The sequence below is a fragment of the Natrix helvetica genome (genome assembly GCF_964273705.1).
Source record: "Natrix helvetica genome assembly, chromosome: 14".
Lineage (NCBI taxonomy): Eukaryota > Metazoa > Chordata > Lepidosauria > Squamata > Natricidae > Natrix > Natrix helvetica.
Genome location: NC_138564.1, coordinates 14,531,957 through 14,558,986, shown reverse-complemented (window position 1 = coordinate 14,558,986; position 27,030 = coordinate 14,531,957). Strand labels below are relative to the sequence as shown.

At 51.5% G+C, this 27,030-nt stretch overlaps 2 protein-coding genes across 6 annotated transcripts in view; both read left to right on the top strand.

Moving 5' to 3' along the window:
- Positions 1-11,930, top strand: part of TTC28 (tetratricopeptide repeat domain 28) — a 30,546-nt gene extending 18,616 nt beyond the window's left edge. For 2 of the 5 annotated variants that reach the window (XM_081966405.1, XM_081966408.1), the window contains 16 exons: positions 103-626; positions 875-984; positions 1,067-1,196; positions 1,442-1,660; positions 1,925-2,087; positions 4,054-4,182; positions 4,962-5,115; positions 5,594-5,773; positions 6,225-6,945; positions 7,284-7,408; positions 7,514-7,745; positions 7,835-7,911; positions 8,137-8,160; positions 8,372-8,501; positions 8,692-8,799; positions 9,265-11,930. In XM_081966405.1, coding sequence (XP_081822531.1) covers positions 103-626; positions 875-984; positions 1,067-1,196; positions 1,442-1,660; positions 1,925-2,087; positions 4,054-4,182; positions 4,962-5,115; positions 5,594-5,773; positions 6,225-6,945; positions 7,284-7,408; positions 7,514-7,745; positions 7,835-7,911; positions 8,137-8,160; positions 8,372-8,501; positions 8,692-8,799; positions 9,265-10,835 — 4,597 coding nt within the window. In that variant the 3' untranslated portion in view covers positions 10,836-11,930. The remainder of the gene's footprint in view (positions 1-102; positions 627-874; positions 985-1,066; positions 1,197-1,441; positions 1,661-1,924; positions 2,088-4,053; positions 4,183-4,961; positions 5,116-5,593; positions 5,774-6,224; positions 6,946-7,283; positions 7,409-7,513; positions 7,746-7,834; positions 7,912-8,136; positions 8,161-8,371; positions 8,502-8,691; positions 8,800-9,264) is intronic. The other 3 variants (XM_081966407.1, XM_081966409.1, XM_081966406.1) reach the window with 2 other exon arrangements.
- A 589-nt stretch (positions 11,931-12,519) lies between these two features.
- On the top strand, positions 12,520-21,453 carry PITPNB (phosphatidylinositol transfer protein beta). The gene is given in 11 exon segments (XM_081966410.1): positions 12,520-12,554; positions 12,707-12,737; positions 12,928-13,073; positions 13,444-13,533; positions 13,535-13,541; positions 14,596-14,670; positions 15,251-15,334; positions 16,522-16,599; positions 17,392-17,502; positions 17,696-17,818; positions 20,053-21,453. Coding segments are annotated over 11 exon segments (816 nt in total). The 5' UTR covers positions 12,520-12,534; the 3' UTR covers positions 20,104-21,453.
- The last annotated feature ends 5,577 nt before the right edge of the window (positions 21,454-27,030 follow it).

Below are 27,030 nucleotides of genomic sequence, written 5' to 3'. Positions count from 1 at the left end.
TAGCCCGGGCATGCAGCATGAACAGCTGTTGCTACGACGGGCCGCTCTCTCATGGGGGGGGGGGGGCAAAAGAAGGATAACGCTGGCATTTCCTTTCCATAGGGCAATGGGCAACCTGCAGCAGGCCCTGGTTTGCTTTGAGAAAAGGCTTGTGGTGGCCCATGAGCTTGGAGAAGCCTTTGATAAAGCCCAGGCATACGGCGAATTGGGCACTCTGCACAGCCAGCTGGGCAACTTCGAACAGGCTATCTCTTGCCTCGAGCGCCAGTTGGGCATTGCACAGGATATGAAGGACCAGGCCCTGGAGGGCAATGCAGCTTGCGGCTTGGGCAACGTCTACCAGCAAATGGCAGAATACGACACGGCCCTCCAGTACCACCAGATGGACCTCAGGATTGCAGAGGAAACTAACAATCCGGCTTGCCAAGGCCGGGCATATGGCAACCTGGGCCTGACCTATGAGTCTCTGGGCACTTACGAGAGGGCCGTGGTCTACCAGGAGCAGCACCTCAGCATCGCAGCCCAGTTGAATGACCTGGCAGCAAAAACTGCCTCCTACAGCAGCCTGGGCAGGACACATCATGCCTTGCTGAACTACCCCCAAGCGGTGATGTATCTGCAGGAAGGTGAGTAGCCTCACAAGGCCAGCAGCCAGGACAGGCTCCCAGGGGAAATGCCTCTCCTTGGATGGGGAAGGGTTGGGTGGGAGCAGAGCCTGAGTCCTCCCCAGTGGTGTGGGGATGGGCAAATGAAGCCACCTTCTGGGAGAGGTTGGTGAAGAAATGTGAAGAAAGGAGGGGAATCCGGTGGCGAACCAGAGCGCAGCAAGAGGCTGGTGGGCCCTCAGATCCCCCCCCCCTCCTTCCTCCTGCAGGGCTGAGGCTGGCTGAGCAGCTGGGGCGCAGGGAGGACGAAGCCAGGATCCGCCACGGCTTGGGCCTTTCGCTTTGGGCAAGTGGAAACCTGGAAGAGGCTCAGCATCAGGTAGGCAGTGGGCACCTACAGGGACACCGCTGCCCTTGGCTGAGCGGCAGAGACTGACCCCCAGCGTTGCTTCTTCTCACAGCTCTACCGGGCTTCGGCCCTCTTTGAGACCATCCGGCACGAAGCGCGGCTGAGCATTGACTACAAGCTCTCGCTGTTTGACCTGCAGACCTCTTCCTATCAGGCCCTGCAACGGGTGCTGGTTACACTGGGTAAGAGGAGGGTGGATTTTGCGGGAGAGGGAAAGGGGGGTGTTGGATGGGGCGACTTTGGCACGTGCTCGGGGCAGCTATGGGCCGGCATCTGTGCAGTCTTGCTGGCATAACCATTGGCTTAAAGGGGGGGGGGGGGAGAGGCAAAATCAGCTGGTGCCTGAGAAGCGGCTGGTCCGTAGCTCTCCCCCTTCCTGGGCCACAGCTGAAATGTCACCGGGGGGGGGATGGGGGGGCTTTTGCAGGCCATCATGATGAGGCGTTGGCGGTGGCCGAAAGAGGTCGGACAAGGGCCTTTGCTGACCTGCTGGTGGAGCGTCAGACCGGGCAGCAGGATTCTGACCCTTACTCCCCTGTGACGGTGGATCAGGTCCTGGAGACAGTGAATGGCCAGAGGGGACTGGTCCTCTACTTCTCACTGGCAGCGGGATACCTGTACTCTTGGCTCTTGGCTCCAGGGGCAGGTAGAGTAGGAGGCTGGGCACATGCTCCTCCTGGGAGGGGGCCATGCTGCTCTCCCCCCTCCGGCTTCTCCAGTGTCTAAGGAGAGTTTGCTGCTTCTTCAGTGCCCCCTGGATGTGTGTGTGTGGGGGGGGTGTATATCTCTGACCACCTTCTTCTTCTTCTTCTCTCCGAGGGTTTTGCCCGGCAACATTTGCTGTGCTGGGGAGCCTGTCAGGATTCTGCCCGTGGAGTCTCCCTGCAGTTGCTCTGCTCTCTGCTTTCAGGGATCCTGAAGTTCCACGAATGCTACCTGGGGGAGGGCCCAGCTGGGCACTCGGGAGACTTGCAAGACAGGAGCTCAGGCCTGCAGTCACTCGCCAGCTCAGCGCTGGAGCAGCTCAGCTCCAGTGTACGAGAAGCCCTGGGGGTGGATCCCCATTTTGTGAGGTGAGTGCCTGTCCCTGCAGGTGCATGTGGGGTCCGAGTGGGATTCTTGCCGCAAGTGGACAGCGCCTCCCCTCCCCCAGAGGCAAGCAGATGTCCGTGTGCCAGAGGTAGGAAGTCAGCTTCCTTGGCTCAGAGCAGTGGAGGAGATGCTGAGCCTGGGCATTCAGGGGCAGCGGATGAATGAAGGCTGGTCCACTCAGTCGGAGCAGAGGCTGGTCCACTTCCACCAAGGGCCTGTCTGCTCCCTCCCATCTGCCTTGGGAGCAAGGCGGCCTCCTCCACCATCCGGGTTGGGGCTCCAAGCACAGCGGCCCCTGAAGTCCTGCCCGATTGCAGTGTGAAACAGCCTCCGATGGACGGTCTGTGGAGGCCCTCAGTCCTCCAGGTCAGGGTTGTCCCAAAGGGGCCTTTTTCTAGAGCCCACTGGACCTTCCGGCTTTTCTTGGAAGACGTTTCCATTCTCATTCAAGAAGCTTTTCAGCTCTGAAGGAGGGGAGTGGAAGAAGCTCCTTTTTTTTTTAAATTGAAAAAGTTTTATACAAACAAATTTTCCCCCTTTTAACCCCCCCACCATACAGTATAAATCACATACAGATACTATGCCCCCTCCCCTCCCCCCAACCCCCCCCCCAAAAAATGTCTCATTCAAATATTATACCAAATACTTTACCCCCTCCCCTCCCTCCGTCTTAAAGTAGATTACTCATTCACATATTGTACCCCCTCTCCTCCCAACAATCATAATATAAGTTTCTCTTAAAGTAACAATAGCCCATTAATCCCATCTTCTAAATTAATTTAACATATATAAATCATAATATAAATTTCTCTTAAAATAACAATATTTCATTAATCCCATCTTCTAGTTTATTTATACATATATATTACCCCACCCTCCACCCTAACCCACCCCCACCTCCCACTCAACCCACCCCCCCACCCCCGACTTCCACTATACACCACTCTAATAATTCCTTCCACTATACACCACTCTAACAATTCCAAGCATCCCATGTATTATTTACTCTGATCATCTATCAGTCTAAACATTCTTACCTAAAGGCTACATAGTACTTCCTAGTCTGGTATTTATTCTGTATATAATTGATCCATTTTACCCATTCCTGTGTATAATTCTCCTGCTTCTGATCTTTTAAAAAAGCTGAAATTTTTGCCATTTCGGCGAACCCCGCCACCTTCTGAATCCATTGATCAATTGTCGGTAAAAAATCTTTTTTCCAATGTTGTGCAATCAACAACCTAGCTGCTGTGACCATATGCAAGACCAATTTTGTTTCCCCTTTGGTGAAATCCTTAGCTATACCCAATAAAAACATTTGCGGAGTGAATTGTATTCTTTTCTTAAATACATTCTGCATAACCCACCATATTTTTATCCAAAAAGCTTTAACCTTGTTGCAGGTCCACCATACATGAAAAAAGGTGGCATCTAGACACCTGCATCTCCAACATTTTGGTTGAACATTTGGGTACATGCATGATAATTTTTTAGGATCTAAATACCATCTGTAAAACATTTTATAAAAGTTCTCCCTTAAATTCTGTGACTGTGTATATTTAACATTCTGAACCCTTGAATTGGAAGTGAAGTCCAGGGGCCTCTTGAAAAAAGCACCTCTGGGATCCCCAATGGAATAGAGACAGATTCTGAATGGACGGGGTCTCATTCAGACAGGGAACTGGCAGGGGAACCTAGACGGTTGAGTCCCCCTCCCCACTTGTAGCCCCAGCAGGGCGCCCCCATCTTGGAAGGGACTCTCGGGAGCCTCTCCCTGCGGTCTCCTTGGAACCTTAATGGGGCAGGGCAGAGTTTGGCAGGGATCTCTTGGGGCGTTCCGACCCCCGGCCCTGTCTTTGCCTTGCTTTGGATGATTGGCAGAGACCGGATGCCGTAACGCTCCCCACCCCACGGCTGGCTTCCACTGAGGTCTCTTCCCTTTGCCAGCAGTGAGACGGAGAGCGAAGCAGGAGACCTGATGGACCAGCCCTCTGAGGAGATGAGCGGCAAGCTGAACTCTTCCAATGACCCCACTGGCTTCCTGAGGATGGTGAGCAGGAACAACCTCTTCAACAGGTGAGCTCCAGGGGGCTGAACGGGGTCTGTGTCCCAGGGGCTGTGGGGACCGTCGATGAGGGAGGGAGGGCCACAAGGGAAGAGCAGGTTCCCCTGAGTTGCCCGGACATTGCAGCAGCCTCCGGGGGGAACTGGGACTTTGCTCTGAGGCTCTTCCTGAAACACTTTGGGAGGGGGGAAGCCTGAGGCCTGCAGGAAAGAGGGAAGGTGCCCAGTTCCCTCAATGGGAGGCCCACCTGGATCATCTCCTCACGATGGACGTGGGGAAGTCCCAGAATGCTATTGGCACAAGGCAGCTCACCCAAAGGAGCAGGGGAGTGGGGAGGGGAGGCAAGGCTGGCCCAGCCTCTATTCCCACCTGGCTCGGGAGACTCGCCAACTTTCCAAGGAGGCCGCAGTGTTGACACTGCTGAGGGTGCCATTCCCTCCCCCCCCCCCCGCCCCCAGCAAACCCGAGGAATAGACCAACCTTGTTAGCTGAATGAATCTGCCGGATCCCATCAGGGAGGACAGGGAGATGGATTTCATCCCAGGCGTTGGCAGCTGCACTTTCAGAGCCGGAGCTGCAAGCCGATGGTTGGGGGGAGAGGGAGGGTCTGGCAACTGGAGATAAAAGCAAGCCCCAACAGGGAGGGGCTGCCCTGGTGCTCTCCAGATGGACGGGCTGCTGCCTCTGTGGCTTCAGGCAAGCGGGGGGAGGCAGGCCAGGCTCTTCCATGGTGGGGAGGACCTCCTTAGCTTCCCCTCCCCCACATCGTGCCTTCTGTCTCCCTCCACAGGAGCTGCCAGAGCACCAGCAGCCCCTTTGCTGGCCCTGCCTCCTCCACAGTCAAGGAGGAGGGCCTCGCATCCTCCCTCCCTCGATGGCCCGACTCCTGCAGCAAGTCGCCCCTCCGGGTCCTCTACGACATGCTGATTGGGCCATTGGAAGGGGTGAGCTGGGGCCCAGATGGTGAACCCCAGATGGGCCCTGCGGAAGCCGGGTTTTTCCCGTGGGGAGCAGCCAGACGGGCAGGGGCTCGTGAAGAGCTGCAGAAGCAGGGAGAGCTCCTTTGGAAGGAGCAAACTTTGTGGAGAGGATGAGTCCTCCTTGAGACCTTTCCCAGCCTCTCGTGCTGCCTCCTCTTGGGCTGACGCAGGAAAGGGGCGCTTCTGGGTTGCTGCAGCACTCCTGGCAGCTTGGATCCGCCTCGCAGGGAGGGAAGCCCCTTGACAGCCCCAGGAAGCGGAGGGGGAGATTTTGGGGATCACCCTCAACAAAGAGTCAAAGCACCTGGTGAGCGAGGACACGGAGGGCATAGCGGTGGCTCAGATACGGTTGAGGGGGAGGGTCCCCAGATATTGAGGGGGTTGCAGGGTCTTTCCTGACCAGAAGCCCCAGAATGCTCATTCAGCTCTTCTCCCTTCACAGGGCCTGATGCACTCCAGTGGCCCAGTGGGGCGTCACCGGCAGCTGGTCCTTGTCCTGGAGGGGGAGCTATACCTCATCCCCTTCGCTCTTCTCAAGGGCAGCTCATCCAACGAGTATCTCTACGAACGCTTCAGCCTTATTGCTGTGCCCTCCATCCAAGCCCTGAGTGCCAGTGCCAAGGTGGGCAGCGTGGGTCTTCTGCCCCCAGAATGATCGCCAGGAATACCCCGTTCTGTTACAGGCTCCCTTAGTCCTTCCCCTGCTTCTGTTGGTGGAATTTTGCCCCAGACCGCTCTGTCTCTTCTGTAAGGCTGGTCTGCCCAGTAGCCACTGCTCCAAAGGGGGAGCCAAAGCAATGAGCGGAGGCCCTTCCTTTGCTCCTCCATCCTCAGAGGGCTCTAGAAACCCTGGGCTCGCCTGCATCCGTTTCTTACCTTCCTGGAAAGACAGGGCTTCCAAACAGGGCACAGAGCTCAAGAGAGGGCCAGGCAGTGCAAGCAAACATGGCTTCCTTCCAAGGGGCAGGGAGGTTCTTTGCAGGGTGGCTATACATGACCAGGGAGTTCTCCTAGTAGTGGCTGGTAGGTCAGTATTGCTGTTCTTCCCACTGAGGTTGAGGGTTCTCTTCCAGGGCCAGGCCAAGAAGAACTCCTCTGCTTACGGCAGCTCCTCCTCCACGGCCGCTGTCATTGGCAACCCGAAGCTGCCGTCCTCCATGATGGACCGCTGGCTGTGGGGGCCCATGCCCTCTGCGGAAGAGGAGGCCTATGCGGTATCAGAACTGCTTGGCTGCCAGGCACTGGTGGGCAGTGCAGCCACCAAGGAGACCGTGATGAGTGCCCTGGCACAGGCTGAATGTGTGCATTTCGCTACGCACGTCTCCTGGAAGCTGGCTGCTCTGGTTCTGACGCCCAATGCCGAGAGCATCAGCTCTGGTCGCAAGGGCTCCTTTGGAAACTCTTACACAATCCCAGAGTCTTTGCGCATGCAGGACGATGCAAGTGATGTGGAAAGCATCTCCGATTGCCCACCACTGCAGGAGTTTCTGCTCACAGCAGCCGACGTGCTAGAACTTCGCTTGCCAGTCAAGCTGGTCTTCCTGGGCTCCTACCAAGAATCCAACAGCAAGGTCACCGCGGATGGGCTGGTAGGACTGACGCGGGCCTTCCTGGCTGCTGGTGCCCTCTGTGTGTTGGTCTCCTTATGGCCAGTCCCAGTTGCGGCATCCAAGACCTTTGTGCACACCTTCTACTCTGCCCTGCTGAACGGGCTGAAGGCCAGCGCTGCCCTCGGGGAGGCGATGAAGAGGCTGCAGAGCAGCACGCTGTTTTCCCACCCCTCCAACTGGGCAGGTGAGGAAGGGGTAACAAGTCTTGGACAGCTTGTGGGGAGCCAGTCCCAGTCCTGAAGGAGAAGGCGACTGCTATGCTGTCCCCTGGGGGCTTAGGAGTCGGGGGTGGGGGGAGAGACTGGTTGCCATAAACAGGAGTGGCCTTACCGGTGTAACGTTATGTGCCTAAAAATGCTGCCTTGTTCTGCTACGAGGTGACTCGGAGTGAGAAGAGGTGCATAAAAAGTACTGGAAGCTCTGCAGGGACCAAGGGCAGCCAAGCAGAACAGGGAGAGCTCATGACCTGGTGGGGCTTTTGCCTGTGTCCTGTGCCCCAAGGCTGCCCTTTCCGCTCCACAGGCTTTGTGCTGATCGGTAGCGACGTGAAACTCAACAGCCCTTCTTCCCTGGTGGGACAAGCCTTGACTGACATCCTGCAGCACCCGGAGCGAGCACGAGATGCTTTGCGGGTCCTATTGCATCTGGTGAGGAGCATCAAAGTTTCGACCATCTGTCGCTTGAGGCTGCAGGGGTGCCCTGGAAGGGCGTCTGGAGCACCCAGGCAGCTCACGCCCTCGCCTCCCTCTTAGGTGGAGAAGTCCTTGCAGCGCATCCTCAGTGGGCAGCACAACTCCATGTACACCTCTCAGCAGAGCGTGGAGAATAAAGTGGGCGGCATCCCTGGCTGGCAGGCCCTGCTGACCGCAGTGGGCTTCCGCCTGGACCCTCCAGCCAGTGGGCTTCCAGCCGCTGTCTTCTTCCCCACGGCAGACCCCGGGGACCGACTGCAGCAGTGCAGCAGCACCATCCAGTCTTTGCTTGGTGAGTAAACGTTGGGCCCTTGGGGTAACCTTGGCACCCTGGGCTGCAGCGACTTTCAAGGTCCTTCAAGTTCTGCCTCCCCCTCGCAGGTTTGCCTAATGCTGCCCTGCAGGCCCTCTGCAAGCTGATCACCGCCTCTGAAACGGGAGAGCAGTTGATCAGCCAGGCAAGTATTGGCATGCCTTCATGGCAGTGGGGCAGGCTGCCTCTGGAGGTCCCAGCTCCAGGCATGGGCCCCGAACAAACGCTTCGCTCTCCTCCTCTTGCTGCTCCAAAGCATCATTGAGCTGCTGCCCTGCATTCCAGCCTACCTCTAAACGTTTCTCTTTCTCTCTTTTTCCACCCCCTCCCCATCTCCCGCCTGCCTGCCTGCCCTTTCTACTCCCCAAAGGCTGTTAAAAATATGGTGGGAATGGTGAGTACAGGACACACACACACCCCGAATCCCCTGGGCCCCTTCCCTGCTTGAGCAGAGAGGCAGGGCTGGGTGGGCAGGGCTTCCTCCTTTCTTCCTTGCTGCTTTTGCACCCCCATTTCTTCCCTGGTATTTTCCTGGGGCAAAGCTGGAGGATTGGGCAGAAGGATGGGCTGGGGCCACCTGACTGGCAACTCCTTCTCCTCCTCAGCTCCATCAGGTTTTAGTGCAGCTCCAGGTTGGAGACAAGGAGCAAGATTTCACACTGGCCCCGATTCAAGTCTCCATCAGTGTTCAGCTTTGGCGGCTGCCCGGCTGCCATGAGTTCCTGGCAGCTCTTGGTAGGCAAATGGCTCTGGAAAGGCAGGGAATTCTGTGGGGGCAGGGCTGGCCTCTCTTCTTGTGCTCCCCAAGAGGCTTCCACAGCTTGTCCTGGGCTGGAGACAGGCAGAGGGGGGCCTGTGTTTGGGGGGGGGGAGGGATCTGAGAATATCATAGGGGGCTCATCTGGCTCTGTTTTGCTGCTTGCAGGGTTTGATCTGTGCGAGGTCGGGCAGGAGGAAGTAATTCTGAAGACGGGAAAACAGGCCAGCCGCCGGACGATGCATTTTGCGCTCCAGACTCTGCTGGCTCTTTTTGGTGAGGCTCTTTCTGAGGAGACGGGGGGAGGGGGGGCATGGAGGCCTTGGGGAAGAACAGCTTCTTTTCAGAGCTCCTGGGATGGGGGGAGTCACTAGGACAGAACAATGATGGCAGAGCCACAGTCTGGCCGTGTCCCTTGGCTTTTGCTGGGCTTCTGGCTTCCACAAGCAGTGCAACATCTTGGTGTAGGCTTTCACAGCTGGTATCTGAAAATCTGCAGCCATAGTCCCCAAACCCTGAAGCCCAACACTGCCCAGGGCAACCATACTTGGCGCACAAGGGCAAATGATGCCACTTATCACGGTCGCAGGGAGGGGGAAGAACTTAAGAAAGGTGAGGTTCTAGCAAAGAACCCTCTGAGAGAAGACATGGGCCTTAGCCTCTTGTGAGTGAGAGGACCTTAAACCCGTGTTCCCCAGTCGTGCTGCTTTAGAATTAATTTGCTGTCCCATTCCTCTCTAGACTCCACAGAACTTCCCAAGCGCCTGAGCTTGGACAGCTCCTCCTCGCTTGAATCACTGGCCTCGGCCCAATCCATCTCCAATCCTGGGCCGCTCCATGGCCATAATCCCCCCTTCTCTCCTACGGGCCCAGACAGCCTGGCCTCAGACGCCATCTCCGTCTACAGCCTGAGCTCCATTGCTTCTTCCATTAGCTTTGTCTCCAAGCCCGAGGGCACATCTGAGGTAGGCGGCACCAGGGGGCACCAAGACTCTGAGAGGTCTAAGGCCATTTATCCCCAGAGGGTCTCCTTACCACAGAGTCATTTCTCGACACAAGCCAGAGCTGGCCCCGGCAAAGACGAAGAGGAGTACGAAGGGTTCTCCATTGTGAGCAATGAGCCTCTGGCGGTATATCAGGAGACCCCAGGCATGTTTTCCACAGAGCACAACCTCTCCCAGGCTGGAGAAGTCAGAGGCTCCGTTAACTTCAAGCATAGCATCAGTTCCCCAAACTCCCCGGGCAAAATGACGCTCATTCCCAGCCCAAACTCTCCTTTCCAGAAGGTTGGGAAACGAATGGGTTCAGATATAGGTGAATCAGACCATTCCAGTACTGAAACAGATAGCACCGTCAAATCCCAAGAGGAAGGGAATGGCCCAAAATTGGATCCTCAGGAGCTGGCCAAGAAGATCCTGCAGGAAACGCAGAGTCACCTCCTCGCCGTGGAGCACCTCCAGTGTACCGGCAGCAGTCGCTGTCCCCACCAACCTGGCCGAAGCAGCAGCTTGGACGAAGGGACTGTCTCACCCTCCAGAGTTGCCACCTTCCGGTCCTCAGAGACTAGTGCCTTTAGCAGGCCACTGTGCTCCAGCGTCAAAAGTCAGCCTTCTCCCACCCTGGTGAGGCCTGAGCTTCTAAAGAGTTCCTCCCTGCAAACATCCAGCTTTGGAGACAACAGCCCTTCTCCCTCCCAGATGTCCACCAAGGAAAGTGCTAGGCAGGTTTCCCCCAGCCTGGACCCTTGTGCGCCTGTGACAGATCAGCCAGTCTTCAAGCTAAAGTATCCCAGCTCTCCATACAGTGCCCATATATCCAGGTCTCCGCAGAACATCTCCCCCGGCTCAGGGCATCGATCCCCAGCGGACAGCACTCCCTCCCCAGCCCTTTCCTATTCCTCTGCCAGCTCAGCCTGTTCCAGTCCAGCCAACCCACCTGCCCTCGACAAGCTCAAGATGGCGGCCATTGATGGAAAGGTGCAGGCCATTCACAATCTGAAGATGTTCTGGCAAAATGTCCCCCAGCAACCCCCCGGACCCATGAGGAGCTGCCACAGCTCTTCTGCGAAAGCCTCCAAACGAGATGTGCTGAGCCTGCTGAACTTGTCTCCCCGGCGTAGCAAAGAGGAAGCCACCGACAAACTGGAGCTGAAGGACTTGTCTGCTCTTTTGCAGAAGAACTCTCCCAATGGGCGTAGACCTCCAGCTGACTCCAGCAGCACTCTGGAATCCAGCTACCCCATACAGATACCTTCTGGCAACGGCTACAAGTTTTTATCACCAGGAAGGTTCTTCCCTTCGTCTAAGTGCTGAATCTCAAGTTGCTCATTTTTTTGTTTGCCTGGGTGGAGTTTCTGGGCTTTTTTTCCTGTTCCCCTGGCTTGAAAGATACAGTACAGTGGGGAGGAGGTTGGGGAACTGGAGCCCAGCAAGATGGATTTGAGCAGAGGCCGGGCCTGTGGATCTTGCTTAATGACAGCCGACCTTTCACTGTCTTCTTAGTTGGCACTCAGTGGTGCTGGGTGGGGGAGGGGCAGCAATTCTATTAGGCAGCGGGCAGAATTTTTTTGTGTAGAAATACAAGCCATTTTGTGAGTGCTTCCAGGAAGGGTTGGGAGGCAGCTTCCCACCAGCAGCCGGCTTAGAAGCCAAGTAAGGTCACACAGAGAAGGACACGGCTGCTTCCATCTCAAGGGCCAACCCAGAGGCTCGCTCTCTCCTGGCTGTGCCAGGCAGGTCTCCTGGCAGCACAGGAACCGGCGGCAGGCTCCGTGCGGTGCCAATCTCCCAATGATTCTGGGCATGCCAGGGATCCGATGCTCGAGGCCGGAGTGGAAGGCTGCTGCACCGGAGGCCTCTTTCCTTCTCCCGGCTACTCCCTGTGTCATCGGCCCCTCCGTCTACACCCCCCCCCCGTTTGAATCCTGTGTCCTGTGAAGGGGGGGAGGGGGGCGGGTATCATTCTGTCCCGTGTGGGGATCTTTCCTTAGTTTGCATGCAGCCGGGCATCGACCACGGCCCCTTCCCCCGCCCCGGGTTTCGGGAGGGGGAGCGAGGCACCTCCTTTCTGGGCTGGAACCCGTGGTTGCGGAGGCCCGGCTTCCCCGCTCGCTTCGGGGTCAAGGAAGGGAAAGAGCGTCGCCGGAGCCGTGCAGGGTCCCCTCAGGGTCGTTCCCGCCCTATGCAAGACCGCTCCGGAGGCCCCGCCCATCCAAGCCGGGAGGGAACGCCGCCCTTTGGCCCGACGGACTTTTTTTTGTAGCCGCGCCTCCGTTCCCGGGCGGCGTCCCGCGTTTTGTATTCTGAGTCCGCCTTGTACAGAGGAGTCCCTATTTTTATGGCACTTGCTGAGGCCGCCCGGCCGCCCTTTGTGGTTCCCGTCTCTTATTAAAGCATGAGTTCTCTCTATGTCTCCGGCCCTCCCGTGTGTTCCTGGGGGGGGAGGGGCGCTTCCGTAGGTCTTCCAGCTCCCCTTGTGAGGAGAGGTTCTCGCGCCAGTGCTTCCGGTACGCAGAGGAAGCTATGACCTTAACTCGGAAGCAATTCTTCCCATGACTTTTGTGGGAAGCGAGACCCAGGCTGCCCCGCTTAACGTGCCCGTGGAATTTCAGGGGCCGCCTCTAAAGGTTTACCTTTTTCTAGATTTGTGGTCATCCGAGTGACTTTCTTCACTTTCGGGGGCGGAGCTATAGTGGGGCGGCGTTAGGACCCCCGTTATGTCACACCGTTGGTTGGGGAGCCGGATCCGTTAGGTTGTCAACCAATGACCGGTGGCGCACAGGCGGCTCCTCCCCTGCTGCGTCGTGATCGGCTCCGGCCGAGATGGGGCGAGGCGGGGCTCCCGGAAGTGCCTCGCGCTGTGTCCTATGGGTAGGCGGCCCCTCCCCTGCTGCGCCGTGATTGGCTCCGGCCGAGATGGGGCGAGGCGGGGCTCCCGGAAGTGCCTCGCGCTGTGTCCTATGGGTAGGCGGCCCCGACGGCGCATGCGCGTTGGGCTGCTGCCTGCGGGAAAATGGTGCTCATCAAGGAATTGTGAGCGGGGCGGGGGGGGGTGTTGGTTCATCCTCGGGGGGGGGCTGCCTCCTCGCGCGGTGGGGGTTGGTATCCCGGCGGGCCGTCCGAAGCGCGAGGCGGGGGGTCATTTGGGGCCTGGGCTGACCAGCCCGCTCTCTTCTCCTTTGCAGCCGCGTGGTCTTGCCCTGCTCGGTGCAGGAGGTAAGTAACGTTGCCCTCCTCCTCCAATCCCACCCCCCAGGGCCGCTACCCCTCCTGGGGACGAAATCAGGGCGCGGGGAGGAGCGGAGGGCCGAAGCCTGGCTTCCCTCGGGAAGGGAGCTCCGGCCGGAGCCTCGTCTGGCGGTGCTGGGGGAGGGGAGGTCCCAATCCTGCTGCGGTCTCCTGTTAGTACCAGGTTGGACAGCTTTACTCCGTGGCCGAAGCCAGCAAGAACGAGACGGGAGGCGGAGAAGGCATCCAGGTCTTGACCAACGAGCCCTATGAGAAGGACGGGGAAAAGGGCCAGTACACGCACAAGATCTACCACCTGAAGAGGTAAGAAACCCTCGCGAAGCCGTCCCTGCTTTAAGCCCTTGTGCCCGGAGATGCGCTTCGATTACTTGCCTGCTTAGCATTGCAGCCATACAAATCGGTGGCTCTTTCTGTAGGGAACTGTGGCCACCCGATGCATGGTTGACAGCCACAGCTGTATTTCTGGGGAGTGGCGGGGTTAGGGGTCAGCCTGGGACAGGCTGAGAAGGCGGAGTATACTTTCAAAAAGGAGCAAGCGATGATTGGGGGAAAAGGCATCCGTAGTGCCTTTGCACTGAGCGGTGAGAAAAATGGAGAGATTGCTAACATGGGAGTAAAAACTGTTGATCTTAATGTTTGGCAAACATAAACCTGTGACTCTGCTTCCTCATAGCAAAGTGCCTGGCTTCGTGCGGATGTTTGCTCCAGAAGGCTCCCTAGTATTTCACGAAAAAGCTTGGAATGCATATCCTTACTGTAGAACAGGTCAGTGTGCTCTTCCCTTTTTGTCAGGGCAAGGATGTTCCCCAGAGGGTGGAGTTAAATGCTCAGATAGAGCCAGAGAGGACTCCGTTATCTAGAACCATCTGCAATCGCAAATTTAGTTGCTGCTCACGAGCGAAATGCTGATAAATAGAACTTTAAGACTTAGTATTGATTCATTCAAACTTATTTCTTGGTAAGTGTGAGAGCAGGCAACTGGCTGCCTTTTACCTGTAAGGAAGGGATGATTGATGAACTGAAGATCTTAATCACCCTAGCTGTTAGCTGTGGATGATGGGCAGCATTGTCTGATATCTAGTGGTTGGGAGGGACCAGTGCATATTTGTTGTGCTGAGATTAGAAGATTGTGCTGTTTCTTTGTGCTCTTTCAAATGGGGCTCTGTGGCCACCCTGTTTTACTTTGCATTTAATCTGGATAATATAGAGAGCATAGTGAAGTTGCATAGCTGTCCTGTTACAGTGCAATCACTTCTCTTTGTCTCCTTCTCTTTCCATAACATCCTGGTGATCAGTCGTTACGGTGAGTATTTTCTCTTCTTATGCTTGTCATTGCAGCCTAGCAACAATTCACAGGCCCTTGAGTTTCAATGTTAAGGGTCCTCTCTTAAAGTGAAAGTATGCAGGCTGGCAGGGAGCTAGGTGGGGCTGCCCTGCAAAGGAAATGAGACACACCCACATCCCCTCAGAGCAGCCCTTGAGCTTTCCAGCACAGGATTTTTGTAGAAGGATGTTGAACCAGTCTTCTGCAAACCACACCCCCTGCTTGCATGTTGGACCTAGATGCTGGCAACATGGGTCACTTCCATCAGAGAAGATTGCTGGAATTTGCATGTTCCAGTGCTTTTAGCAGATCTGTGGCCTCCACTGTTAAACATGTCCCTCACACTAATCTGCTCTTATCCTGCCTCCCATTGAACTTTCCAAGAAATAATTGGGGGTGGGGGTGTATCTGTGCAACAAACATCACCATTTTTGCCCAATTTTCCCACTCAGGGTCTATCTTTGTCTTGAGATGCACTTCCATTTGCTTTTGTTTCCATAGAATGAATATATGAAAGAGGATTTTTTTATCAAAATTGAGACTTGGCATAAGCCTGACTTGGGCACGTCGGACAATGTAAGTTGGCCTTAGACAGTTTGTTTCTGGGTCTGCCCCCTGCTCAGCATAGGTTTGCATGGCTCCCACTGCCACTCAGGGAGGATCGGCAGTTTCCTGCTTGGGGTTTGAAGAGTAACATTGCTTCAGTGCTGGGACTGAGTTTTTCTTCTGCCTCTAGACTGCATTGGGTGCTTTAAAACATTGCTATACTTTCTGATCAGAGTGATTTAAGCAATTTAAGAAAATTAAAGAGAAGCATAGGGATGGATATGGGTAAAACAGCTAGCACATAAAAGCACAATTAAATGTCCAAATTTGAAAAACTTAAGCTGTAGAAGGTGGGTGTTTTTATTTTAACTTTTATGTTCATTATTGTAGCTCACTTTAAGAATGGGGCCCTTCTGTTCCCCTTTGAAACAATCCCCTTAGTTTTCCTTCTAAATTGGCAGAGCCTGGGTTTAGCTTTCCTGGCTGCCTTGCCAAGGTCTGTGGGAAGACCTCCCTGCTGCTAGGCGTGCCTTGCAAGCAGGTATTCACCCCTGCACAAAGGGAAGCAGCGGGGTTGGCCCTGTAATCAATGGTGCTTTCTCTTCCTCAGGTCCATGACTTGGATCCCAATACATGGAAAAACGTGGAAGTTGTCCATATTGATATAGCAGACAGAAACCAAGTGGAGCCTGGAGTAAGTTGCATTCACATCTCCTGCAGCTTGATGCTGCGGGTGGGTTTATGCCTGTTCCTGCACATAAACGCTACTTCAAAAGAGATTCCATCTCTTGGCCTCCTCCCTGTCTCAGTCAGTCAGGAGTTGCTTGCCTCTCCTCTCTTTTGCAGATTTTATCTCTGTGGGTTCACATTCTGGTGCTCTTTGAAAAGGCATTTCCTGCCTCTGTAGGCCCTCGGGTTTCTTTCTGGGGGAGGACAAGATTCAGCCTGCTCTCAGATGTGGCAGCAGAAGCTTGGCTGAGAGGCAGGCGATAACCTTGTGAGTGCAGGGAAGGACTGGCTCCCCAACGGCAGGCCCTTGTGCAATGCAACCCCTCGGCCTGAAGGGACCCTGGCCAAACAGCCCAGCCGTTCTTTTCGATTCTAAACACTGATCAATAAACAGCCTGGCTCCAAACTCTGCCTGCTCTTGGAAGCCATAATGAAACACAGATGCCAGCCCTGGGTTTCCCCAAATGTATACAAATGCTTGAGCTGACAGCTGCTGCTAGCCTATGGTAGAGGTTTATGCCTGGTCTCTCCTAATCAGCTCCAGAGTTTTTGTCTAAGCAATTTTGCGTGATTTGTTTACAAAAGTCACTTCCCAGGAGAGGAAGAATTGTTAAACTGTGAGCAGAATGAAACAGACAATTAACTTCAGAAAGAGATGCAGCTTGAGAAGAAATTTGAAAAAAAATAAGCAGAGTGAAAGTAAACAAATTGAAATCAGCTTTTTAGCTTTTTCTCTGCTTCAGACTGAAAGCAGTGCAGGTTGCCTCTGGCTTTCCCTTGCATCCACAAATCCTGAGTGGGTCATAGCCAAGAAGCCCTGTGGTCTCCCACCAGCATTTCAGTAACTTGCATCCTCTTTCTGTCAGCTGCTTTAGACTGAATTGCAAATAAAGAACTCTTGTGAGCCCCTCCAGGGAACAAACGTTTTGGACCCAGTGGGACTTAACCTTTGAGCTAAATATGCATTACCCACCAAGAGGGCTGCAAAAAGGAGCTTGGGCCCTGGGAGTGTGGCCTTCAGGGCAGGAAGTCTCTTTCCCCTCTTCCCAGTTTTTTGTGGGGCTTCGTATACCCAGTGCAGTCAGCTTCTCTTTTGCAAGCTTCTCCAGTTCTTTTCCCAGCCTTAACTTAGGAATTTCTTTGAATCCACAGGACTACAAAGCTGATGAAGACCCTGCCTTGTTCCAGTCGGTCAAGACCAAAAGAGGCCCTTTGGGGACTGACTGGAAGGTAATACGAGCCAAGGAAGGAAACTCCGAAGCGGCTTTGAGAGGTTGCCAGGGCCACATCAAAAAAGTGGAGGAATCTCAGGGCGGGCTTACACTGGGGCCAACCTGAGCTCGGGCATTTTCCCCTTGCCCTACAGGTACCCTTCAGGGTAGTGGAATCGCTTGGCAGTGAAATGGAGCTGTGGGCTAAGCTCTTCCTTGGTTATGGGTTGCTGAGAGCCCAACAAGAGGGATTCAGATAGACATGGCCTTGGGTTCGAGAGATAATGTCTGGCTGTTAGATTTCCATCTGAGCTAGCAGCCCATTTGTGTTTCCCTAACTGGCTGGGGAGGGGTATGTGAGAAACGCCTTCCTCTTTGTTCCCCCACTCAGTAGCTTAATCAGATGGCTGTCTTTTCTTGCTTCTGCTTATTGAGCGATGATGCACCTGCCCATCTCTTTCTGGACAGTTCTTGACCTCTGGCAAAGCTTGTTTTACGAGGCAACTATTCATTTGTTCCCCTCGGAGCAGAAGGAACTGAAAAGACTTAGGAAGCGCAAGGAGGCTTCAGGGAGAAAGAAGAAGGGCCTCCCCAATCACAGCATCCTCACTTCAAGGAGGGCAGCGTGACCAAATTGCCCATCACAGGCTCTCCCCTGGTCTTGTACCAATTTCTCGCCCTTCTGGGCATTTGGACCCACCGGGTGCCTCTCTGCTTTCCCCTTTGGCTGTGACATTCAGGCCCCTTGAGAAGAGGCAACTGAGAGTGGAAGGCGCTTAAAGGCTAGTTTTTTATCGATTCCTCCAAACAGAAGGAGTTAGCAGCTGCTGAAGATTGTCCCAAGATGTGTGCTTACAAGCTGGTGACCATCAAGTTTAAGTGGTGGGGCTTGCAGAATAAAATTGAGAACTTCATTCAGAAGGTATGCAGCTGGGAAGAACTGTCCCTTTCTGGGGACAAGGGGCCCAGTCGCCAGGCTTCCAAGTGGGGCGGAGAGGCTGCTGTCTCGGGCCAGGCCACCCCCGAGCTCGGCATGGCTCCCTCCTTCCTTCCTTAGGAGGTAGCGGAGCCTCTGTTTGGACTTGAGCCAAGAGCTGCCTTTTTTTTATTTAAAGCAAGAAAAGAGGATATTTACCAACTTCCATCGGCAGCTTTTCTGCTGGATTGACCGATGGATTGACCTGACGATGGAAGACATCCGGCGAATGGAGGATGAAACCCAAAGAGAGCTGGAGGCGGTAGGAATATTCAAGCCTGTGAGGCCGGGTGGGCGCTCCCCAGGTGTGGCTGGAAGCTTGTTGGGAGGGAGCAGGGATCCATTGGTACATCACGGGGCCCTGGAGTTCCAGAGGGAAAAGTGGAGTGCCATCCTCCCCTGGAGAATTACAGATAGGGCTACTTCCCTGTTTTTGGGGTGGGGGAAGGGATCTTTAAAGTTAGAGACTTTAATGTCCTTCAGGACATTTCTTGGTTCTCCTAAGAAGTGATTTTCCTTGACCAGTATGTCTGCCTGAGTCATTTTTGAGATAAATTTGTTTGTGTATATGAATACTCCCGATGAAAACATGTGCGGTCTTTTCTCTAGGATGTGGCCCTATTTCCTGGTGATGCATGCATGCATTTCTTTTGAATGTTTCTGAATACTAACTACATCCGAAGTCCATATTGAAAGGGAGAATCCAAACAGCCAGTCTTCCAAAGAGCACAAGGGGTTTAGTCTGAGCCCCTTCCCTTCCTAAGGTCCCTCAAGCCATTCCTCAGGTCAAAAGGGCTTTCGAACGGGAGGCTTTTCATCTAGAGGGCCATTGGCTTCTTTCCTCGGACTGAGGGTCGTCGGCTGCCAGGAGAGGGAGTTCTCTGCGGCTGCCCTTCTTGCCAGGTGCAGCCTGGCTGGGTCCCTTTGCGGAGCAGCTCCAGAGATTGCAAGGTGTTCCCTGGCCTGAGTAGGTCCTCTTAAGGGCTCAAAAATGTTATGTTTTTCTTCTACTTATTTGTAGCTTGCCTTTTATTATTTTTAAAAACAACCCAAGGCAGTGAACATACCCTACACATCTTCCTCTCTTCCCCATAACAACCCTGTGAGGTGGGTTGGGCTAGAGAGAGGGGGGGACTGGCCCAAAGTCACCCTCCTGGCAGCTAATAATTAAGGGAGGAGAAACTGCAGAGAGCATAAATGCTTGAGATTTCCTCATTTCTCCACATAAATGCTTCACCCGGTCCTCTCCCTTCCTTCTTGCATTGGATGGATGATGGATGCATCCCTCATAAGAACCAGAGAGGAACTGAGCAGCCATTCTGCAGCCCCCTCTCTCCGCCTCGGAAGACTCCGTCCCACAGCACTGAATACCCGGAATGGCTGCCCTTCCCGTTACCTATGGATCCTCCCTTCTCCCTCCCTCCCTCCTCCCTGGATAGCCCAGCAGAAACCAATCTGTTAGCCTGGGTCACATGGCAGGTGACTGTTCGGGAACAGTGAATGCCTTTCGGGGCCTGGTTCCAAGGCTTCAACGCCACACGGCCGTTCCAACCCCTTCCTACTAACACCTGCTGATGGACTGCCTGGTGGCTGACAGTTTTATTTTGCACCTAGATGCGTAAGAAAGGTTGTGTTCGAGGAACATTGGCTGCCAGCGCCTAGAGGAAGCCCTCGGTAGGGTCAGAGGCAGGCAAATAATTCCACTATGTAAGTGACTGCCCTCTTCTGGTAAAAAAACACAGGTTTTGGTAATGTCCGTATTGGCTCCTGCTACTCGTGAGCTCTCTCTCTCTCTCTCTCTCTCACTCTCTCTCTCCTGTTTTTTTATTGTGGGGCAGCAGCACCCACCTCCTTGAGGCAGAGCTCTCAGTGTTGCCTAAGTGTCTCCCAACTTGCCCCTTTCCAAAATCCAGCGGTTTGAGGTTTGGATTCAGAATAAGGCTCCCGAGCAGCGGGGCTCCCTGATTCACACAGCAGTTTGTGAGCAGGAGAAGGCGCATCCTTTGGCAACCTCATGGTTTAACTGGGGGGGGAAAGGTTGATTATTTCTTGCGGCTTTCATTTTTTCCTTCTTTGTCACCTGTGTCAGAACACATTGCTGTAATCTAGACGGGTATTCTCAGGCTGGCCCAGCAGAAGTAATTTCAAGTAAGTTCAAGGACAGCCTCTTCCTAAATAAGTAAGCACCTGCAAAGCCCCATCTTCTTCTGCCTTTTCCTCCTCCCCTCCCCCCAAACATGCCTCCAGGCTCTGCCATTTCCAGTGTTGCTGCTGCTGCTGCTGCTTGCAGTCTCAGTTCACTCCTTCCTGCTCGAATTGTTACCTGGGTCATATCACAATATTTCTTCCAGGAGGTCAGTGCTGCTGATGGTTGCATAGCTCCAGGCAAAGGCTATGCCAGGAGAAATAGGCAAAATAATCCATAATTCTTTCATTTAATCCTCTTTTATTTGAGAGCCACAACTGAAAGTGATTGATCTTTCTCCCCTCCCCCAGTTGCGCAATCAAGGAGAAGTAAGAGGAACAAGTGCGGCTAATGATGAATGAAGAAAAGCATCTGGTGTCACGATCCACCCTTGGGGTGTGAGTGGGTGCACAGTTCTTTACACATTTGTGCATGCATGCACACAGAAACATGTACACATACACACTGGGTGCACCCTTGTACTGAGCTGCTGCTCCAAGGCACCGGGATTTCCCCAAGAGGCCCTGCCTTTGTGCTGTATATCCAAAGCTAATTAAACCCAACCAGTGTCAATTAATGGAAGAAGAGAACGAATTATATCAATTGGAACATTTTGAAACTACAGATGCCGGACCAATTTACTATATCTTTTATAATATACACGAGAGATTCTCCTTGCTAAGACTCAGTTATCTCTGTTTAGATTATTAGATGTGCATCAGCAATTTTCCAATTTGTTTGGTTCATTCATGATTTGGTATAGACATTCTGAATGTATTTAAAGATATTTATTTCTGAATTATCACTTTCTTGAAATCAGATCATTTCTACTAGTAAGGATCAATTTCTTGCTATTAAGTTTTGTTTTTTTACAACAAAACATTTTCACCCATTTGCTGCGAAGAGATCTATTTTATTGGAGTTTTGTATATAAAGAGCCGAGGGTTTCTTCATTAGAATTGGCAAAATAAAAAAAGCTTGCCAGTAAAAGGGAACACAAAGGGGGAATATGGATCTTTAATTTTTTAGAACTGTTGACGGACTCAAATCCATCTGAAGGAATGACGTTTCATGACAGCCTCATAATGCTGTCTTCAGAAGGCTCCTGGGTCTTCCGCTGTGTCATCTAAGAAACTGCATAAGTTCCGTTTTGCATCAACTATAGGAAAAGCTGACATTTATCCAGTACCCTTTGGAAACTGATATCCTGACTTGGGAAAACCTTTGACAGATTTCTTAAAAGAAGAGAGGATCCTGGCCACAATGTATTGCAGGCCTAGTTAAGTGGGAGGACTGTCCGTTTGCCCCACGGGATTGACGGGCTCTGAGGCTCCAAGGGCCACTGCAAGGGCTGTCTATCCGTCCATTTTCTGGAAGCGAGGCTGGTGTGTGCCTGAAGTTGGTGGTTCAGCGTCTAGCTCTGCCCACACAGGAAGGCTTGCATGTTCCCCCATTGGAGAATTGGCTTTTGTAGATACATATTTGTACACATTTAGGCTGCTGCTAATTCAAGGGCTTGCTGTCTTTAGTGCAGGAATCTGCTCCCATCCGTACCAAGGAGAGCACCAAATGGCAGGCTCTGTGCCTAGTTTGGGGCAGGATTAGATGTGAACATTGAGAGGACTTTTGTAGTGAACGTAAAATGATTACTTCTGCAGTTTCTAGTTTTAACTGCTTTAAGACAATTTAAATAAATTTGCTTATAAAATATCCACAGCTGTTCCATTTGGATTCAGTTCAAGTGTTGGGGGGAGGGTATTGTGCACTGAGGCAAAGCTGGGGGTCAGGAACACACAAGAGATAGAAAATCTGCCTTCTCCCCTCCCCACCCCAGAATGGCTAAAAAGCAACAACTCCTCAGGAGAGAGAGGTGTTTTCAGCCAGGAGCTGCAGTCCAGTTGCGGTTTCCACAAGCGAGTGATTTATGGATTCCAAGATCTTTTTTCTCCTTCTAAAATCTTATCTGGTAGTTTTATTCTGTCATTCACCCAATATTTTTGAAAGTTTGTTTTTAAAGGTTGCCTCATTCTTAGCCTTCATATTTGGATTTCTGTTACAGTGCAAAGTCTTCTCTCATCTGGTTGTTTGAGCCTAGAAGAAAGGGGAGCAACTTTCTGGCAGAATTTGTGGCTGGAAGGGTTAGGGTTCTGTCCTCAGTGACCTTCGTCCCAAGGCTCCTGCATTCCCATGATGCAAGGATATTGTCCTCTCTTATAAAAAGTTGAGTCCCCCCCCCCCCAATTGCAACATTTGGCAAGCTATAGATTATGAAACTATATTTGTTCATTTCCTAAAATTTATAACTTGCCTCGTTCCCAAGGCTTCAGAATAGACCCTTGGCTGCTCTGTTGCTGCTTTAGCAAAAGACAACCAGCCATTTGGTCCATTTTTGCAACTGCTTCCATGCAATTCATTATTTAATTTTTTCCCTGTTTTTTCTAATGAAAGCGTGCAACCCTTTAAAAGTTATTTAAATTGAAAAAAGCATGTGCAGTAAAAATTCTCTAAAATGCCATCTGTTTAAAGCCACAGGGCAATATTAAAATTCTGTAACTCAGGACACTAATTATGAAAAAGAACAGAAGGCAAAGCTGTACAGATTGAATCAAAAGCATGAATGAACAGATACATCAGCTGACACCAAGAAGTTGAAGGGCTCAGCAATGAAAGGTGAAGAAAGGCCACAGCTGCTCTTGCTGGTGGGATGGTTTCTTCAATGGTCATCCTTCAAATCCAGCACACAGACATAGATCTCACACATGTGGGGACTACAGGGACTGGCCATGTCTTAAACTACACAGGCCTCCTCTCTGTCTCTATCACTCAGGGTGGCTTAGATGATTAAAAACTGCCTATAAAGGACAGATGAAGGGTACAATTAAAATCATGGATGAGCATTGTCTTGAAACAGGATACCCCAGGAGAGTATCTAGCATTTGTATTTTTTGCAAAAGTATCAGCTTGCCGGTGCTTTCTTGGGGAAATAAAAACAATGCTGACACTTGCCAAACGGTGCCTCTTGAACTGCTCTACCAGCGTGTCTCACCCCTTGGTTGTGATGGCAGATGCAGCAGCAGCAGCAGGCCCACAGGGATGGACAGCTTGGTGCCAGCCTGCAACTTCAGGTCCTCAACAGAGTCCAGTTTTGAAGGAAGGTGTGACCTTACCACAACCCCCCATGGATCAATAGGCTTGCCAGGCTCAAGAGGCCCTTGGAATGTAGGCCTTCAAATTCAAGGGTCACTCTCCTGCAGTTGACCCCACAAATGTGATTACCCTGAAATGTCCCAGCTCTTTCCCTTTCTAAAATGTTGAATGCTGTACATCTCCCAGTCCAGCAGGTTAGGTAATGGTAATTATTAGTTGACTACATGAAGTTTTATAGATTCTTTCTATGAACATTCAGCTGTCTCTTGCTTAAACCTAGAAATATATTCATTTTTAATCAGAGGAATTAGTCCCACAGCCTTTTCAAGAAAGAGAAAAGCCAAGAACTTAGTAGGTAAAACTGTGTTTAACGAATCTACAGATGGAGTAATAACACCAACGTTGGCAGAAGGGTAGCAGTTTATTGCTCCTGGGCTTCTGCATCCTCTAATCCGAATACTGAATTTCTTATTCCCAGTTTTTGTATGGGAACATCCAAATGGGAGCAAGGGCCCTTTGTTCTGCAATTCGATTAAAGAGGAGTGGGAGAGCCTGCGGATTCCGGGGTCCCTCCAAAGTGCCCTTCCCGGCCCAGGCCGTTTGAAGCGAAGACGCAGACATCTCCCTCTTGTGGCCAGCAGGTGGCAGTGGAAGACGCAAGAACTCCCCAACCCCGCAGTGCCTGGTCCTTGGGTTTTGCTTTCTTCCAGCTGAGACACAGCCCTCCCCTCTTCCGTGCCCTTCCTTAATCAAACGCAGCTGCCGAAAATGAAATGGGGTGAAAATACAGATGTATGTTTATAAAATGGGAAGCCATTCGATTGTGCATAATTTCCTTCTCGCATCTTTGCAAAGAGACTGAGGATATGTAGTGCACGTAGAGAATTACGATTGTTTCCTTCCCATCCGTTTTCCAGGGCTAAAAAAGCAGCCGGAAAATCTTTGTTGCCTTTCCTGTGGGTTCAAATCAGCATCAGGGGCTGCATCTGAGGCAAAATGTTGGGATTCCCAAGTGGCTAAAAAAAGACGCATTCTTGCTCAGGGCTTCTCCTGCAACCAAGGCCACTGGCTCCCTTCTGGTGGCCTTCCACACTTGCTTTTACTTTGGCAGGGCTTTTATGAACCCTTTAGTGAAAAAGTCAAGAACAAGAGGTTTTCTGTGGTTTATGATCAGCCTAATTACCAATAATCTTTAAATTTGTGAGTATGGGGAGCGGGAACAATCATTGGAAAGTTCAACAAATGAGGCCAAGAACCATCTACGCAGGAAATTGACCAAAGGAAAGATACCAAAGGCTCTGTGGCAGGCCAAATAACTCTTGGATTCTTTAGTTCACATTTACTCTAGAGTCCACAGTCATCAAATCATTTTGCACTTGTTACACTCCAGTGATGCCTGCAGGGGGCAAAACCTTGTTTACAACCAACAACAAGGAGTCCCATTTGCTGAAATAACATTTCCCAGCATCCCTGCTGGCTGTGCTTTCCGGGACCACTGGGATTTGTAGTTCAGGAACTGGAGAATCCCGACCCCTATTTCTATTTAAAAGCCTACTCCAGAGCATGTAAAACACACCACCTTGGCAACTCTTAACTAAGAAGGACTACCTGCATTGGTACTTCCTCCTGGGAGGGGGAGAGATACAAAGCATTTCCGGTAATTCAATAGCTTGGATTCCTCATCTGCCTCTGTGCAAGGAATATTAGGACAGAGACAGTAGGCACGTTGGTGTGCTTATGCATGCCCCTTAAAGACCTCTTAGGAATGGGGTAAGGTCGATAGTAGGCGTTTTGGGGGTTGGATGAAACCACAGAGTCAGGTAGTGTATTCCAGGAATTGACGACTCTGTTGCTGAAGTCGTATTTTCTGCAATCGAGTTTTACCATGCGGTTTACCGTATGTTTGTATGCATTGTGAGCTCCTGTGTTGTTGTGGTTGAAGCGGAAGTCTTCATTGACAGGTAGGACATTGTAGTGGACAATTTTATGTACTATGTGTAGGTCGATCGAAGACGGCGAAGTTCTAAATTGTATAAGGCCAAAATTTCAAGTCTGGTGGCATAAGGGATACTGTTGCAAGCAGAGGAGCCGAGGCAGGGGTGAAATGCTTACAGTTTGGGCTGGTTCGTAAAACCAGTAGTAAAAAATACTAAAAAAAGTTTTTTTTTTAAAAAAAAGTTACGCCGATTGCACAGCCAAAAACAGGGGGGGGGGGGGGATGTCAGTTTTTGCTCCCAACAGGCTTCTCTGAGGCCTGAAAGGCCAAAAACGGGGGGGGGGGAGGGGGGTGTGTCAGTTTTTGCTCCCAACAGGCTGCCCTGAGGCCTGAAAGGCCAAAAACGGGGGGGGGGGGGGAGGGGTGTGTGTCAGTTTTTGCTCCCAACAGGCTTCTCTGAGGCCTGAAAGGCCAAAAACGGGGGGGGGGGGAGGGGTGTGTGTCAGTTTTTGCTCCCAACAGGCTGCCCTGAGGCCTGAAAGGCCAAAAACGGGGGGGGGAGGGGTGTGTGTCAGTTTTTCCTCCCAACAGGCTGCCCTGAGGCCTGAAAGGCCAAAAACGGGGGGGGGAGGGGTGTGTGTCAGTTTTTGCTCCCAACAGGCTGCCCTGAGGCCTGAAAGGCCAAAAACGGGGGGGGGGGGTGTGTGTCAGTTTTTGCTCCCAACAGGCTGCCCTGAGGCCTGAAAGGCCAAAAACGGGGGGGGGGGAGGGGTGTGTGTCAGTTTTTGCTCCCAACAGGCTTCCCTGAGGCCTGCAAGGCCAAAAACGGGGGGGGGGCCTCCATTTTTGCTCCCAACAGGCTTCCTTTCCCAGAAAGAAAAGGAGGGAGGGAGGGAAAAAGGAAAGACTACAAACCTGGCAGTATATGCAGCTTCAGAGGATAATCCAGGGCTGGGAGAGACCTGGAGATCATCTAGTCCAACCCTGCTCCAGCCAGACATTATTAAAAGTGAGTTGCGGTCTTTTGATCCCCCGGTTACATGACTACATAGTCACATGACCCCACCAAGCCACGCCCCACCAAGCCACGCCCACGGGTAGTAAAAAAAATAGATTTCACCACTTGAGTGGAGGACTCTTCTGGTGAAATCTCTCTGGACTCGTTCGATTGTATTTCTGCCTGATAAGCAGTGTGGGTTCCAGGCAGGTGAGCTGTATGCAAGAATTGGTCTAGCAAAAGTTTTGCAAGCCCTAGTTTGCAGTTCAATATTACCGGAGAAGAAGCTACGCAGGATTAGGTGAACAATTGTGAAAAAATATTGGAAAAAAATACAAGATTGGCTGGAGGAGATTACCACACACCAAATTGAACTAAAACCAGATTTATTTATGTTAGGAATTATAAAAGGAAATTATGAAAAAATATTAGATACTTGATTCTATACATAATCACGGCAGCGAAAATTACATTCACACAAAACTGGAAAAATAATTACACACCAACAGAAGAAAATGTAATTTAAAAAAATTGGAAAAAGCAAAAAAGAAAGGAAGAAAGATCAACAAAGTAATAAACAACTACAAAACTGGAAAATGATTAAAAGATAGAAATACGAAATAGACTGTAGCAAATAAATAATAGGAAATGGATACAAAACAACTCAAATGTCATAAAGGTTGTTATACATAGAATATATAGAATGTTATATATAGAAGAAACAAGATGTATGAAATAATGTAAATGCACATATATATATATATATATATATATATATATATATATATATATATAGTTATAGTTATAAAAGACTTATTTGTACAGATAAAAGAATCACAGATATGTAAAAGAAGTGTAACGTGTTGAAAAGATGTGAAGTTTGTATAAACAAAATAAAGTTTTTTTAAAAAGATTAGGTTAACAATTCTTAATGCCCTTTTGGCAATGCTGTTACACTGAGCTCTGGCACTTACATCATTTGAGATGAGTACTCCAAGGTTCTTGACAGTGTTGTTGTTGATGATGATGATGATTTGGTTAATTGGTAGCTCAACAGTTTGAGTCCTAAACAAGGACTTAGGAATTGTTAAGATAACGTAGGAGGATATAAGCTGTTCCAAGTAGGGTGGTTTTTTGTAGAATCAGAATGTTCAAGTCTGATAAATTTATAATTTCCAAATAGCGAGGTAGCCCTTTAGATTATTATTA